A 12,519-nucleotide genomic window follows, 5' to 3' on the forward strand; every position below is an offset into this window, starting at 1 on the left:
TTAGCTAAACATGATACTTCCATCTGTTCTCATTCGTCTAAACACATATATTTGGCAAGAAAGTTAGGCCAGGGTTACCATTTTGCTTTTAGACTGAATTAGCAAGTGAAATAAATTTTAGCTATAGTATTTTATTTGTTTGTTTATTTTTAAATAATAGGATAACATAGATACATTTTCTGGTCAATACTTTCATGTATTGTCAGCTCTTCTTCACCTGCATCCTCCTTGGAAGTCTCCAGCCATGTCAAGATATTATTTAGAGTTGTTTCAGTGTCCAACTTGCATGAAAGGAGCATGGTCTTTAGTAGAAGTGCTTATCAGGTAAGGAATTTCACATGTGACAGTGCTATGTTTCTTTGACTAGTTGTTATGCTAAGTATGTTTTTAAAATACTGTTGAGAGTATCTTTTTTTTTTTTTTTTTTTGAGACTGAGTTTCACTCTTATTGTCCTGGCTGGAGTGCAATGGTGCAATCTTGGCTCACCACAACGTCTGCCTCCCTGGTTCAAGTGATTCTCCTGCCTCAGCCTCCTGAGTAGCTAGGATTACAAGCATGTGCTACCACGCCCGGCTAATTTTGTGTTTTTAGTAGAGACGAGGTTTCTCCATGTTGGCCAGGCTGGTCTCGAACTCCCGGCCTCAGGTGATCCGCCCACCTCGGCCTCCCCAAAGTGCTGGGATTATAGGTGTGAGCCACTGCGCCCGGCCAAAAGAAATATCTCTTTACTTTTGGAAAAGTTTGTCTAGTGTATTTTATTGCAAATACAAATATATATTGTATTTATTGCAAAATTTATGAAAAGGCAAATCTGTATTGGTCGTGTTTTTCAGTCTTGTTTCCTAAAAAAATAAAAAGTGAATGCATGAAATGGACTCACTAGGAAGCCAAATCATTATTTTTAACAAAATATAAATTTCCATATGGTTTTTAAAATGAGGAAAATTAATTTATGGAATATGTATATCATCAGCTTTTTGTCATCGAAAGTATAGACATTTGTAACTATGGTATCTATTTTAGGGCTTCAGTTATATTTTTTCAGTTAGCAATTTGAATTTTAAAACAACTTAATAGTTCCTAAATATGTCATCTCTTTCATGCTTCTGCACATGCTGTCATCTGCCTAGTCCTTCCTCTGTCTTTCAGATGTTATTGTCTCCAGAAATTATTTGTTTCACCTTCTTTCTCCCTAACAGAAAATGTTTTCCCCTTGCTATTCAAATAACTATATTTGATAGCCCTTATTCTTCTGGGAAGATCTTTTCTTTTTTCGAGACAGTCTTGCTCTGTCACCCAGGTTGGAGTGCAGTGACCTGATCTCAGGTCACTACAACCTCTGCCTCCCAGGCTCAAGCAATTCTTATACCTCAGTCTTCCAAGTAGCTGGAATTACAGGTGTGTGCCTCTATGCCTAGCTAATTTTTGTCTTTTTTTTTTAAAGTAGAGATGGGATTTTACCTTGTTGGCCAGGTTGGTCTCGAATTGCTGGTCTCAAGTGATCTGCCTGCCTTGGCCTCCCAAAATGCTAGGATTACAGGACTGAACCACCACACCAGCCCGGGAAGGTTTTTCTTTTTTTTTTTAATCCAAGTATCCAGTTTCAGGAGGTCCATAGTGAAGAGAGAAAGGACACCCGATTAGCCTTGCAAAGACTAGACCTCTGGTTAGCTCTTTGAGATCATAAAGATTCACATTCCATCTTGGTTGTGATATATTTGAAGTGAGCTAATCAGTTAACCAGCATGCATTCATTTTTTCAGCAAATGCTTGAGTACTTTTGGAGAGCCTGGCACTGTACTCTACATTTCAGGGATAAAAAGATCATTAAAATAATAGTTCCTGTACTTTGAAAGTGACTGAGATATAAATACAATACCAGCACAAAAGTACAAACCGAACAGTATGAGCCCAGCATAGGTATATGATATGAGGAAATAGACTTTATGTGGCTGACATCCTTCATAATTTCCAAATCTATACCTCCCTTTACTGTCAAATGCCTTTATTTTAAAGTTCCCATTGCATAACATAAACTACTGCAGCATCCCATTACGTTAACTACTGCAGCAGCTGCTTTATAGATCTTGAGTTTACCTTTTTTGCCTTTAATTTTTCTTCCAAAGAACCCCCAATATGCTCTTTCCAAAGGATCTTGTCATTTCCCATATTGAAGTACTTCACTGACTCACGTATATTGAACTACTTACAGAAGACAGTTCAAATTTCTTAGCAAAATACTTAAGTTCATGAGTTAGCCCTTATGTATGTCTCAGTTCTCATCTTCACCACTTTCCTAAATGTGTCCAGTCATTACTTTCCATATCCTGACTTTTGCTCTTATGTTTTTGTAATTTCTGTTGCCTAGACTGGGGTGCAGTGGCACGATCATGGCTCACGGCAGCCTGAAACTCCCAGGCTTAGGTGATCCTCCCACCTCAGCTTCCTGAATAGCTGGGACTACAGGCGTGTGCTCTCATGCCTGGCTAATTTTGTATTTTTTGTAGAAATGGGATTTCACCATGTTGTCCAGGCTGGTCTCCAACACCGGAGCTCAAGCTGTCTGCCCTCCTCAGCCTCCCAAAGTGCTAGGACTGAAGTCATGAGCCACCATGCCTGGCTGCTTTGCTTCATCCTTCCCCCCGCCACCCCATTTAATATTCAATCTGTTCTATAAGATCCTTCATGCCCACATAGTTAATCAGTCTTTATGAAAACTGTCAGAGATAGAGAATGTAAGTTTCTCTGTATTATGGAATATTTCAAATATATACAAAAGTAGAGGGACTAGTATCACTTAGCTCATTTATATTCCTACTACTTCCTTAAGCACCTCCCCAGCACCCAATTATTTTGATATGAAATCTGGGTATTTTTGTTTAAAAGTATATTTTGAAGCTGCCCAAAATCTATCTCCTGTAGCATCAATAAATTCATCCAAACATGTATTAAGCACTTACATTCAAGGCATTATATGAGATATTAAAGATGGAGATATTTAAGACTGAACACCTTTTGTAAGAGGGAAGTGAAAAAAAAAGAAAAAGAAAACAAGACTGAGCACCTATCCTTAAGAAAGTTGTAGGCCTGATGTGAGTGACAAACTTAACTCAAAGGAAAGGGTAAGAGTAAGAAAGTGGCAGCTGATTTGCATTTTAAGGGATAACTAACTATGGCTGAGCATGATGGCTCATTCCTGTATTCCCAGTGCTTTGGGATGCCAGGGTAGGAAGATTTCTTGAGCCCAGGAATTTGAGACCAGCCTGGACAACACAGGGAGACTTCACCTCTACAAAAAATTTTAAAATAAACCAGGTAGGCCTGGCGCAGTGGCTCACGCCAGTAATCCCAGCACTTTGGGAAGCAGAGATGGGTGGATCACCTGAGGTCAGGCATTCGAGACCAGCCTGACCAACATGGTGAAACCCCATCTACTAATGCAAAAAAAAAAAAAAAAAAATTGTGTAGAACTTTGCTGTCTGACCCAGTAGTCACTAGCCGTACCTATTTATATTTAAATTTTTTTTAGCCGTATCTATTTATATTTAAATTTTATTTAGACTAAGTAATTAAAAATTTGGGTTCTCTGCTATACAAGCCACATTTCAAGTGTCTAGTAGAACATGTACATCATCACAGAAAGTTCAGTTGGAAAGGACTGCACTAGAAGACAGTAAAATAATGAATTTTTAAAACCCTAAAAGAATAGCCTTAAATAGTCTTCATTTACTAATGAAAAAGTAATCTTGGGTAAGAAAGAGAAGGATTCTGGCCAGTATCGTAAATTGAGAGGTTAACTGGTCATTTAAATCAAAAGGACTTGATGAAATTTATGATTCTTTGTTAACAAAGAATCATAAATTTCATCAAGAGTACAAAGGGAGAATACCTGATAGTTGTTAAATATTATAATCACTTGAAAAATTGAGAAATTAGATGTATTTATTAAGAATTAAGTAGTCGTGAGATATTTGACATTTAATTTTTGAAGGAAGAAATATTAATAAAATTTTGTTGAACTTGCTTTATATTTTAAGAAAATTTTATTAAAAATCCAGCAATATTCTAGAAGGAGAAATATTTTGTTCACAAGTTACTTAGTGAATTGCTTGTATGTTATAGATTGTTGCGTTCCTGTTTTTCAGGTCCTGCCTTTTCAATGAAAGTTTTTGTCATCAGATTTCAGAAAATATTGGCTCTAAGGTGCTCCACCTGACACTGCTCAAATTTTTCTTTAATTTAATTGAAAGTGAAGTACAACATCTGAGTCAAAAGTAAGTTTTAATCACAAAAATCACATTTATCTAAATCTTTTTTTTTTTTTGGGTGGGGAGACAGAGTCTCTCTCTGTCACCAGGCTGGAATGCAGTGGTGCCATCTTGACTCACTGTAACCTTCACCTCCCAGGTTCAAGCAAGTCTCCTGCGTCAGCTGGAATTACAGGCATATCTGCCTCTCCTGGGTAGCTGGAATTACAGGCATATGCCACCACGCCTGGCTAATTTTTGTATTTTTAGTAGAGACAGGATTTCACAGTATTGGCCAGGCTGGTTTTGAACTCCTGACCTTGTGATCCGCCCACCTCGGCCTCCCAAAGTGCTGGGATTACAGGCATGAGCCACTGTGCCTGGCCAATTTCTGTTGTTTCTATGTACCATTTTTTAGACTTATTATACAAATATATCTAAAAAGTCACCTTGTTATCTATTTTAAAGTAGATTTATTTTTAAAACATATTTCTAGATATTCTCAGTGTGAGTGAAGGTTTATGCCCCTTTAAAAAATTTCCTCAGTTCACTTCTTCTATTCATTTGGATGGATAAGAGTGTTTTAATTAGGATTTAAAAAAAAATCTTTAGTAATTGAATGCTTAAGTGAAAAACTACACCAATTCTAAACACTGAGTCTACAACAAGTTTTGTTCCTGCTTATTATTAAGCATAAAAACAATTATAATTGTTATAATCTTTATATTTTATGATGTGTTCAAAAATGGGTGGCATTTTTTTTAATAGAGATGTCAAATAATTGTCATGATCAAATTGGCATAAAGATATCCTTTTTGTTTATGTTTTAATTAGGTTGTATGACTGGTCAGATTCTCAGAGTCTGAAAATAACAGGAAAGGCAATGCTTCTTGAAGTTTTTTGGTCAGGAAGTGAAACCTCCGGGCTTTTGACCAAACCAGTAAATATGCTTTTGGAATGGACTATATATTCTCACAAGGAAAAATGCAAGTCTAATGATGTAAGTAGGATTAATTTACAGATGAATAGTCTATGGAAAAAGCACTTTGAATTATTTACCTTTTCCTCTCTCCTCGGTTTGTTGGGTCACTTGAAAAAAGTTAAAATGTACCCAAATACATCACCGTTTTCTATTTAGCTAGTTTTAAGGTAAAAGGCTCTTGGAGACTGGTTGCTTCATGTAGCATGTTTGCATGTAGTAGCTAGCAAGTTATTTGATAGTTACTTGATAGTTACTGCTAAGAAATCTCTAGTTACTTACCTTTCTAGATTTTTCCTTTTGTACAGTTTGATTAATGAGGAACTTAAGATTTAAAAATAAATGAGTTAATCCATACAATTTTGGGGGGGGTACTAATAAATATTAATATTTATTAGTATTATTTTAAAACTACCTTTTTGGAATTAAGAGTTACTTTCTGAAATGTTTCTTTATAAGTAGATTTTGCCTGTCATTAGAAATTTAACATATACTAATTTTAGTGTATTATCTATCTCAAGGATAACAGTATATAGCAACATGCTGTGGCACATTTTGGTTGCCTAATGTATATTAGTCACCTTTTTCCTTTTCAGAATAATTTCCCTTTGGGATTATGTTATATGCTTTTTTGTGTTATTCATTTTTACCCTTTTAATTTTTTTTTACTTTCTCTTCTTGAATCTTCTTTTTGTCTTCATTTTTAATATATGCACTTAATATAAATTACCTATTGAGTACAACTTGACATTCATTTCATAGTTTGATACTTTAGAGTGCTCTATTTTTATTCAACATATTTTCTATTGTTAATTTACATTTTTCCCTTTGATCCAAGAGATATTTTTAAAGGGTATTGTAAAATTTCAAAATAGATAGGTTTTGTTTGTTTGGGTATGCTTTTTTTTTTGGTTAATTTCTAATAATGAATTATAGTTAAAGAATGCACCTTATGCGATTTTTGCTTTCTGAAATTTACTGAAGTTCTCTTTTTGGCTCCATATAAGACTAGGAACCAGAATGTGTTTTTTCTGTTGGATTAGATCAAACTTAATAATTGTTTTACTCAATCCTTCTGAATCGACTTTGTTGATTTGCTCATCTATTTTAAGTTTCTGCTTTATATATGCTACTGACACCTTATTCATAACTGATATATCATGACTACTAGTTATGATCCTGTAAACCATGAAGTCTATTCTGTCTTAATGAAAGTGCCTATGTAGTTTCTTGTCAGATATTTCCTCAGATTCATTTTCTCTTCTCTACTTATTAAATTACCATTAAACTTATGTTATTTCTTATCTTCATATTCTCTGCATTTTTCACCTTATATTTCCCTCTGCCTTTCTCTCCCTCTCCCTCTTTCTCTCCGTCTCCCTTTTTCTTTCCTTCTCCCATCTCTCTTTCCCTCCCTCCTTCCCCGCCCGCCCATGTAGATATATATTTTTTCGATACTTGCCACATTCCAATAGTATTTTCATCTAGTTTTTAGTTCATTGGTTTTTTTCTTCAGCTGTATCCAATATATTGTTAAATATGACCATTATTGTATTTAAAATTTTTGTATTTTTTCCAGTTAATAGACTTTTTAACTATTCCAGACTGCTATGACTTGTTTTTATGGTTTCAAGGTTTTCTTTTGTCTTTGAACATGGCAATGACATTTATTACCTATGTTTGATTATTCCATATCTGAAGTCTTTGTGGGTCTGTTTATGTTGTTGTTTTTGCTATTTCCTTCTCTTGTGCTTTATTTTCTCTTGCAAGCTTATCATTCACTATACACTTTTAAATTGCATTTGAAAAGTTATTTGTAGAAAAAATACGTGGTAAAAGCCAGAATATCTTCCCCCAGAAAGAATTTCTGTTTAACTTCTTCCAAGTGCCTGGGTACATTACTCATTAAGGACTACTCTAATCCAATGTCTGTGTTTGAGGGACTCTAGATAGTCCAATGAAGTAAAGGGCTACGTATACATTTAGTTTTGCTTCTGATGTGTGAAGCCCTTAACTTTTTCATCCTATGAGAGATTAGGCTTTGGCATGACTTTTTTTTTAAAAAAAAAATCTTTTTGTCCTCCGTGCTTCAGAAACCATAGTACTGTATTCTAGCTCCTTCCTTAAAATCAGCAAAAGCCCTCAGTATCTTTGAGTGCCTTGCTTGAGTACCTCACTAAATCTTGGCCTAGCAATTCCTCATAATTTATTGTCTTTTTTTCTGAAATGTTTTGCATATTTCATTTAATATTTTTAGTTTTAGTTTTCTTCTCTAAGTGGGTTCACCTGAGGCTGGGTGCAGTGCTGTAATCCCAGCACTTTCATAAACTAAAGTGAAAGGATTACTTGAGGCCAGGAACCCAAGACCAGTCTGAGCAACATAGTGAGACCCCCATCTCTACAAAAGAAAATAAAAAGCTAGGTGTGGTGGTGTGCACATGTATTGGTTTTAACTACTTGCTTGGGAAGCTGTGGTAGGAGGATTGCTTGAGCCCAGGAGTTGGAGGCTGCAGTGAGTTGTGATTGCACCACTGCATTCCAGCCTGGGCTACAGAGTGAGACCCTGTCCCCCCGCCCTCAAAAAAAAGTTCATCTGAATTACCTAGGCCTTCATTAGAAACAGAAGTTCTTGCTGGTTTTTTAAAAAAAATTCTGTTTAGTTGTCTGAGGAAGGCTTCAAAAAAGAAAAGTTCTTTTTGAGGTACTAATTTTTTTTTTTTTCTGAATCAGCATTAAAAAGGGAAGGTTGCTCAGGAGTATAGCTAGATTTCTTTGTGATCAAGTAATTCTATTATTTAACACCAGGTGAGTAGGCACTTTCTCATGCATGTATCTGATTTAAAAAGAAGTATGATTTTGCAAATTACAGAAATAGAAAATGCTCAACTGAAATAGGACTACTATTTACACCTCATTGCCAATTGAGTATAGTACTTCTAAGCTAAAGCGGATAGCCTCTTTATAAATTACCATCCGTCTTTTTATTTATTTACTTTTTATACAATGCAGTCATTAAGGATAGAAAATATTTCTTTATTATAGAACATTTCTTTTTTTCATTTATTTGATTACATAAATGAAATTGCTCATTTATAACTGAAAACAATAATAAAACTGATGTTTTCACAATTTTACTAAGTCTTCAAAGGACTATCACAGATAAGAAATTACTTAAGAAATGCTCATGTAAACAGTAACAGATTTATACATATTTAAGTTGAAGATTTTTGTTAAAACTTTTAAATAAAAGCAACATATTTGTGAAGCAGTCTGTATTAAATTGTAGCATTGGTTGTAATATGAGAACTGGTTTCAAATTTGGCAAATTATTATTTAATATTTGTATTGCTTAATCTAAAACTGCTTTTTAAAAATTGTATTACCTTTCTGCTAGAATTCATTCTTGTACTTAATTAAATCTTTTTGGCAGTTTCCAGTTTCAAGAATTCCATGCATGTTCACAGACATCATTTTCAGTACTGTAAAGCATTTGTTTCTTGATTTGCTGAGTTGAAGTATTCAATTTAAGTCATTAGCTAAACAGAAGTCCTCAGTTTATGCTAATATTGTTTTGTCATAATGTCAATCAGCAAGTATTGCAGAGTGGCACAATGGCAGTGAATTTCATTGTCATTAATCTGAGAAAAGCTTTGGGCTTTCCTTGGCAAAGAGCGGAGGTGGGCTGTGTCAAGATTATGGAGGAGGTACAAATTTTATTGGTCCCACTTTTCTTTGAGATGTTATTAAGTGCTATTGATAATTCTACAATATAGGTAGAAATGTAAGCTAGTTTATATTTATAGATAAGAAAGTTGATAAAGGGTTTAAATAACTTATTCAAGGTGTCACAGCTTGTTAGGGCAAGCCTTGACTAGAGGCCAAGTCTCCACTGCAACACACTTTCTTATATTTCAAATGCCAGTGTTTGAAACAGGAAGAGGCACCGTGTGTGCATTATGTCTGCATCTTTCCAACAGAGTATTTTGTCACGTATTACAGTGAGATATCATGGAAATCCCTAACCTGGGAGTCAGAAGGCCAAGATGCTAGTTTGTTCTACATTACAGATTAGTCAATTTTTGGAAGATTGCCAATTTTATAAACTAGAAGTTACTTCTACTGGTGGATGATAGAGAACCGTATTGACAGAATGTCTGGTAATAGAGTTCAACATATTAGAAAGGAATTCTAAGGTAAATATATGTCATATGTGCAAATCTTGTCTACCTTTTATTTCTTTGTTAATTCTTAGGATATTCATATTCTCTTCTTTCAGCTTTAACAAATATTTCAGTACTCCAAGAAAGCTGCTTTCCTTTGATGATTTATTTACTATTTTCTTGCTAATCTATTTCTAAAGCTTATATATCCACTATACTGGAAGGAATCGTATTGTTTATATATTGTTAAAGTGGCAGTGAGTATAATCCATAGCACAGGGTCTTGGCCCTGTTATTGTTAATGAGTGTGATAGTTAAGATTATGGTGTAAAAGGATCTGTGAACCTGACTTGAAAATGTTTTTTCATATAAAAACTTCCTATTATGACTATGTAGTAGTGTGCATGTTTAGCTAATGACATAAAAACAGGAATCACTTTGGCAGGATCTTTTTTATCATAGTAAAAAATCTGTAGTTACTCTGCAAAATCTCTTCTCTCTCTCTGTTTAAAAACATTAGTAATCAAGGTAAATGTAATATTAAAAATATATTAATATTCTATTGTGATTTCAACTGTATGTACCACATATTTATATAAGGAAAGAGGGAAAGTCCCAACTGTTTGATTTTTTTTTTTATGTTGTTTTCAATTGATGGAAAGCTAGATTGTGTTTTTATATAACGCTTCATTCTGTGGGCTAACATCCTTCTTTCTTGCCCAGAGTCCTAGAGCCTGGGTGGTCTAAAGTGATGTTGATTTACTATACTCTTGAGATGGAGAATACTTTCAGAAACATTTACCAACCTCTTGCTTCTTTCCTGAGTACTGTCTTTGCTGTTACTCAGATATATGTTACGTTGGAAGGAACATTTTGTGGATGCCTATGTGCTTATGGACATAATCAGTTTACTAGTTTATATATTTTCACTGTTTTGTTTTATATTCTCTTGGTAACAGTGAGAAGTAAGGATTAACTAACTTAGCGTGATCAAGCAAGATACTGACTCTACAAAGAATGGAGTTGATTTCCTGCAGTGTTTCCTGGAGACTAGCATTAGACCCTAATCCTGCCAGTCATACCGGGGGAGATGTGGGTGCTATTGATGTGACCAGACCTGCGGCTAGTTTCCGATGCCATTTAGTTGCAACTGCAAGGCTTAAACTCAGCTCTCCTATCAAGGCAGGAGACCCGGTGGGATTGACAACCACCTGTGAAGCCTCACCTGCCAGGATCTGGCTGGCTGTCTTGGCCTCTGATCATATCAGAAGAAGGGCACTACTTTCTTAATCATGCAGCTTTTAAAAATCTCCTCAGCCCCACACTTGGGGGTCTCTCTCCTAGATTCTAACATCTAGCTCTGCAAGAATGCAGTATGCTGCCCCTGATATGATAGGCCAACAGAGGACCTACACACATGCTACTGATCCTGACTGTGGGTTTTCCTTCAATAAACACTGTTCTGGCAAGCTTTGTGTGTGCTGCTGGACCATTTGCTTATGTTTGCACAATAAACCAGAAATAGAACTTTGGTTTTGAAATCATTTCTCTGCTAACTAAAGCTATTAGATATGCAATGATATCCCAATGAAATTTCGAATATACGTATAAGAAATTTGTTTGCTGAGGGCAAGAGACACAAATCCAGTAGTCACTGAGGATTCAAAGTGCTAGGGATTTTTTTCTCACTAATCCCATATTCGGCATAACATGCTAGTTTAGTGTGTAATATATAACTCTGTAATACACTGAAATATGCATAATTTACTGTGTAATATATAACATACCGTTTATGAGTGTGATAGTTTATAGTATAAAAGGATCTAAGAACCTGATTTGGAAGTGCCTTTTTATATAAAAACTTAATATTCTAATCCCTAAAATTCCATATAAACTATACAGACAAAGTGTGAAAATATTTTAAAAACACCTTTGATTTAAATATAAACAGATTTTCAAAACATTAAAACCAGCTGAAATTCTTATTATTTGTCATCTAGGCTTGTTGTATATGTGAAAAAAAAATCACTAACAGTTGGGTAAAAAGCATGAGAAAGATTTTAATAAATGTGGTAATAGGTTATATGTCATATTAGATCTATTAGTAATAGGTCAGATTTCTTGGATCCTTTTATACTATAATCTTAACTATTACACAAGAACAGTATATCATATATTATGTTATACTTATTAAGCATATTATATACCTAATATGGATTAATGAGAAAGAAATTAGATGGCAGAACATAGTTATAATGTATTACTGTAGCATTTATTAAAACCTTTTAATATGCCTTTTACCCAAATGTGAATTTAGTGATTTTTTTTCCTACATATTCAACATGCCTAGACAACAAATAATTAGAACATAAGAATTTCAGCCTGTTTTAATGCTTTGGAAAAAGTGTTCATATTTAAATCAAAAGTGTTTTTAAAATTTTATTTTCATACTTCTTCATCTTCATAGTTTATACTGAATTTTAGAGATGAGAAAAGTACTTTCAAACACTAGGGTAAAGCACATTTACAGCGTTTGTATACCTTGTTCCATTTCTTACAATAATTTAATGATATTTATTATAAAAGTAATCATATAAAATGATGTCCATACTCTCAAAACTGATCTCTACATCTCTAAGTTGGGTAATTGGTATTTGATATATAATTAAATAATGAAAGTTTGAATCAGTGTATTATAACAAATGAATAATTTGTTTGCTGGAGCTTTTATTCATCAGGTTTCTCATGTCTTTTTCTGGATAATGTCATATAGAGAAATGTAAAAGATAATTCTGTATATAAATAGTGGGGGTAGATAAATCTATCTTCTTTTATAGTCCTATCTTTCTATTTATAAAAATCTACAAAAACCAGGTATTTCCTCATTTTAATGGAATTATTGCCTAACAAACTTGATAGCATTGGATAAAGTTAAGTTTATTCTAAACTGTTAACTTGTAGGTCCTTGGAAAATTTGCTTTATTAACTCTTTCATCCTATGAAGAGAGAGAGATGGAAGTGGGAGAATTAGTTAGCTAGGTTTCTTAAGAATATCTTTTATCATTACATAACCTGTATTTCTAAATAGCTATGTTTTGCCCCTCAAAAAGTCTTCAAAATAAGTACTAACGG

At 34.2% G+C, this 12,519-nt stretch overlaps 1 protein-coding gene across 7 annotated transcripts in view; it reads left to right on the plus strand.

The window, feature by feature from the left end:
* Nucleotides 1–12,519, plus strand: part of SLF1 (SMC5-SMC6 complex localization factor 1) — a 97,554-nt gene that overhangs the window by 49,943 nt on the left and 35,092 nt on the right. For all 7 annotated transcript variants that reach the window (XM_064376151.1, XM_064376152.1, XM_064376148.1 and 4 more), the window contains 3 exons: nt 161–324; nt 4,147–4,275; nt 5,083–5,248. In XM_064376151.1, coding sequence (XP_064232221.1) covers nt 161–324; nt 4,147–4,275; nt 5,083–5,248 — 459 coding nt within the window. The remainder of the gene's footprint in view (nt 1–160; nt 325–4,146; nt 4,276–5,082; nt 5,249–12,519) is intronic.

The sequence above is a fragment of the Aotus nancymaae genome, unplaced genomic scaffold (assembly GCF_030222135.1).
Source record: "Aotus nancymaae isolate 86718 unplaced genomic scaffold, 86718_ANA_hifiasm-v0.15.2.pri h1tg000014l, whole genome shotgun sequence".
NCBI lineage: Eukaryota > Metazoa > Chordata > Mammalia > Primates > Aotidae > Aotus > Aotus nancymaae.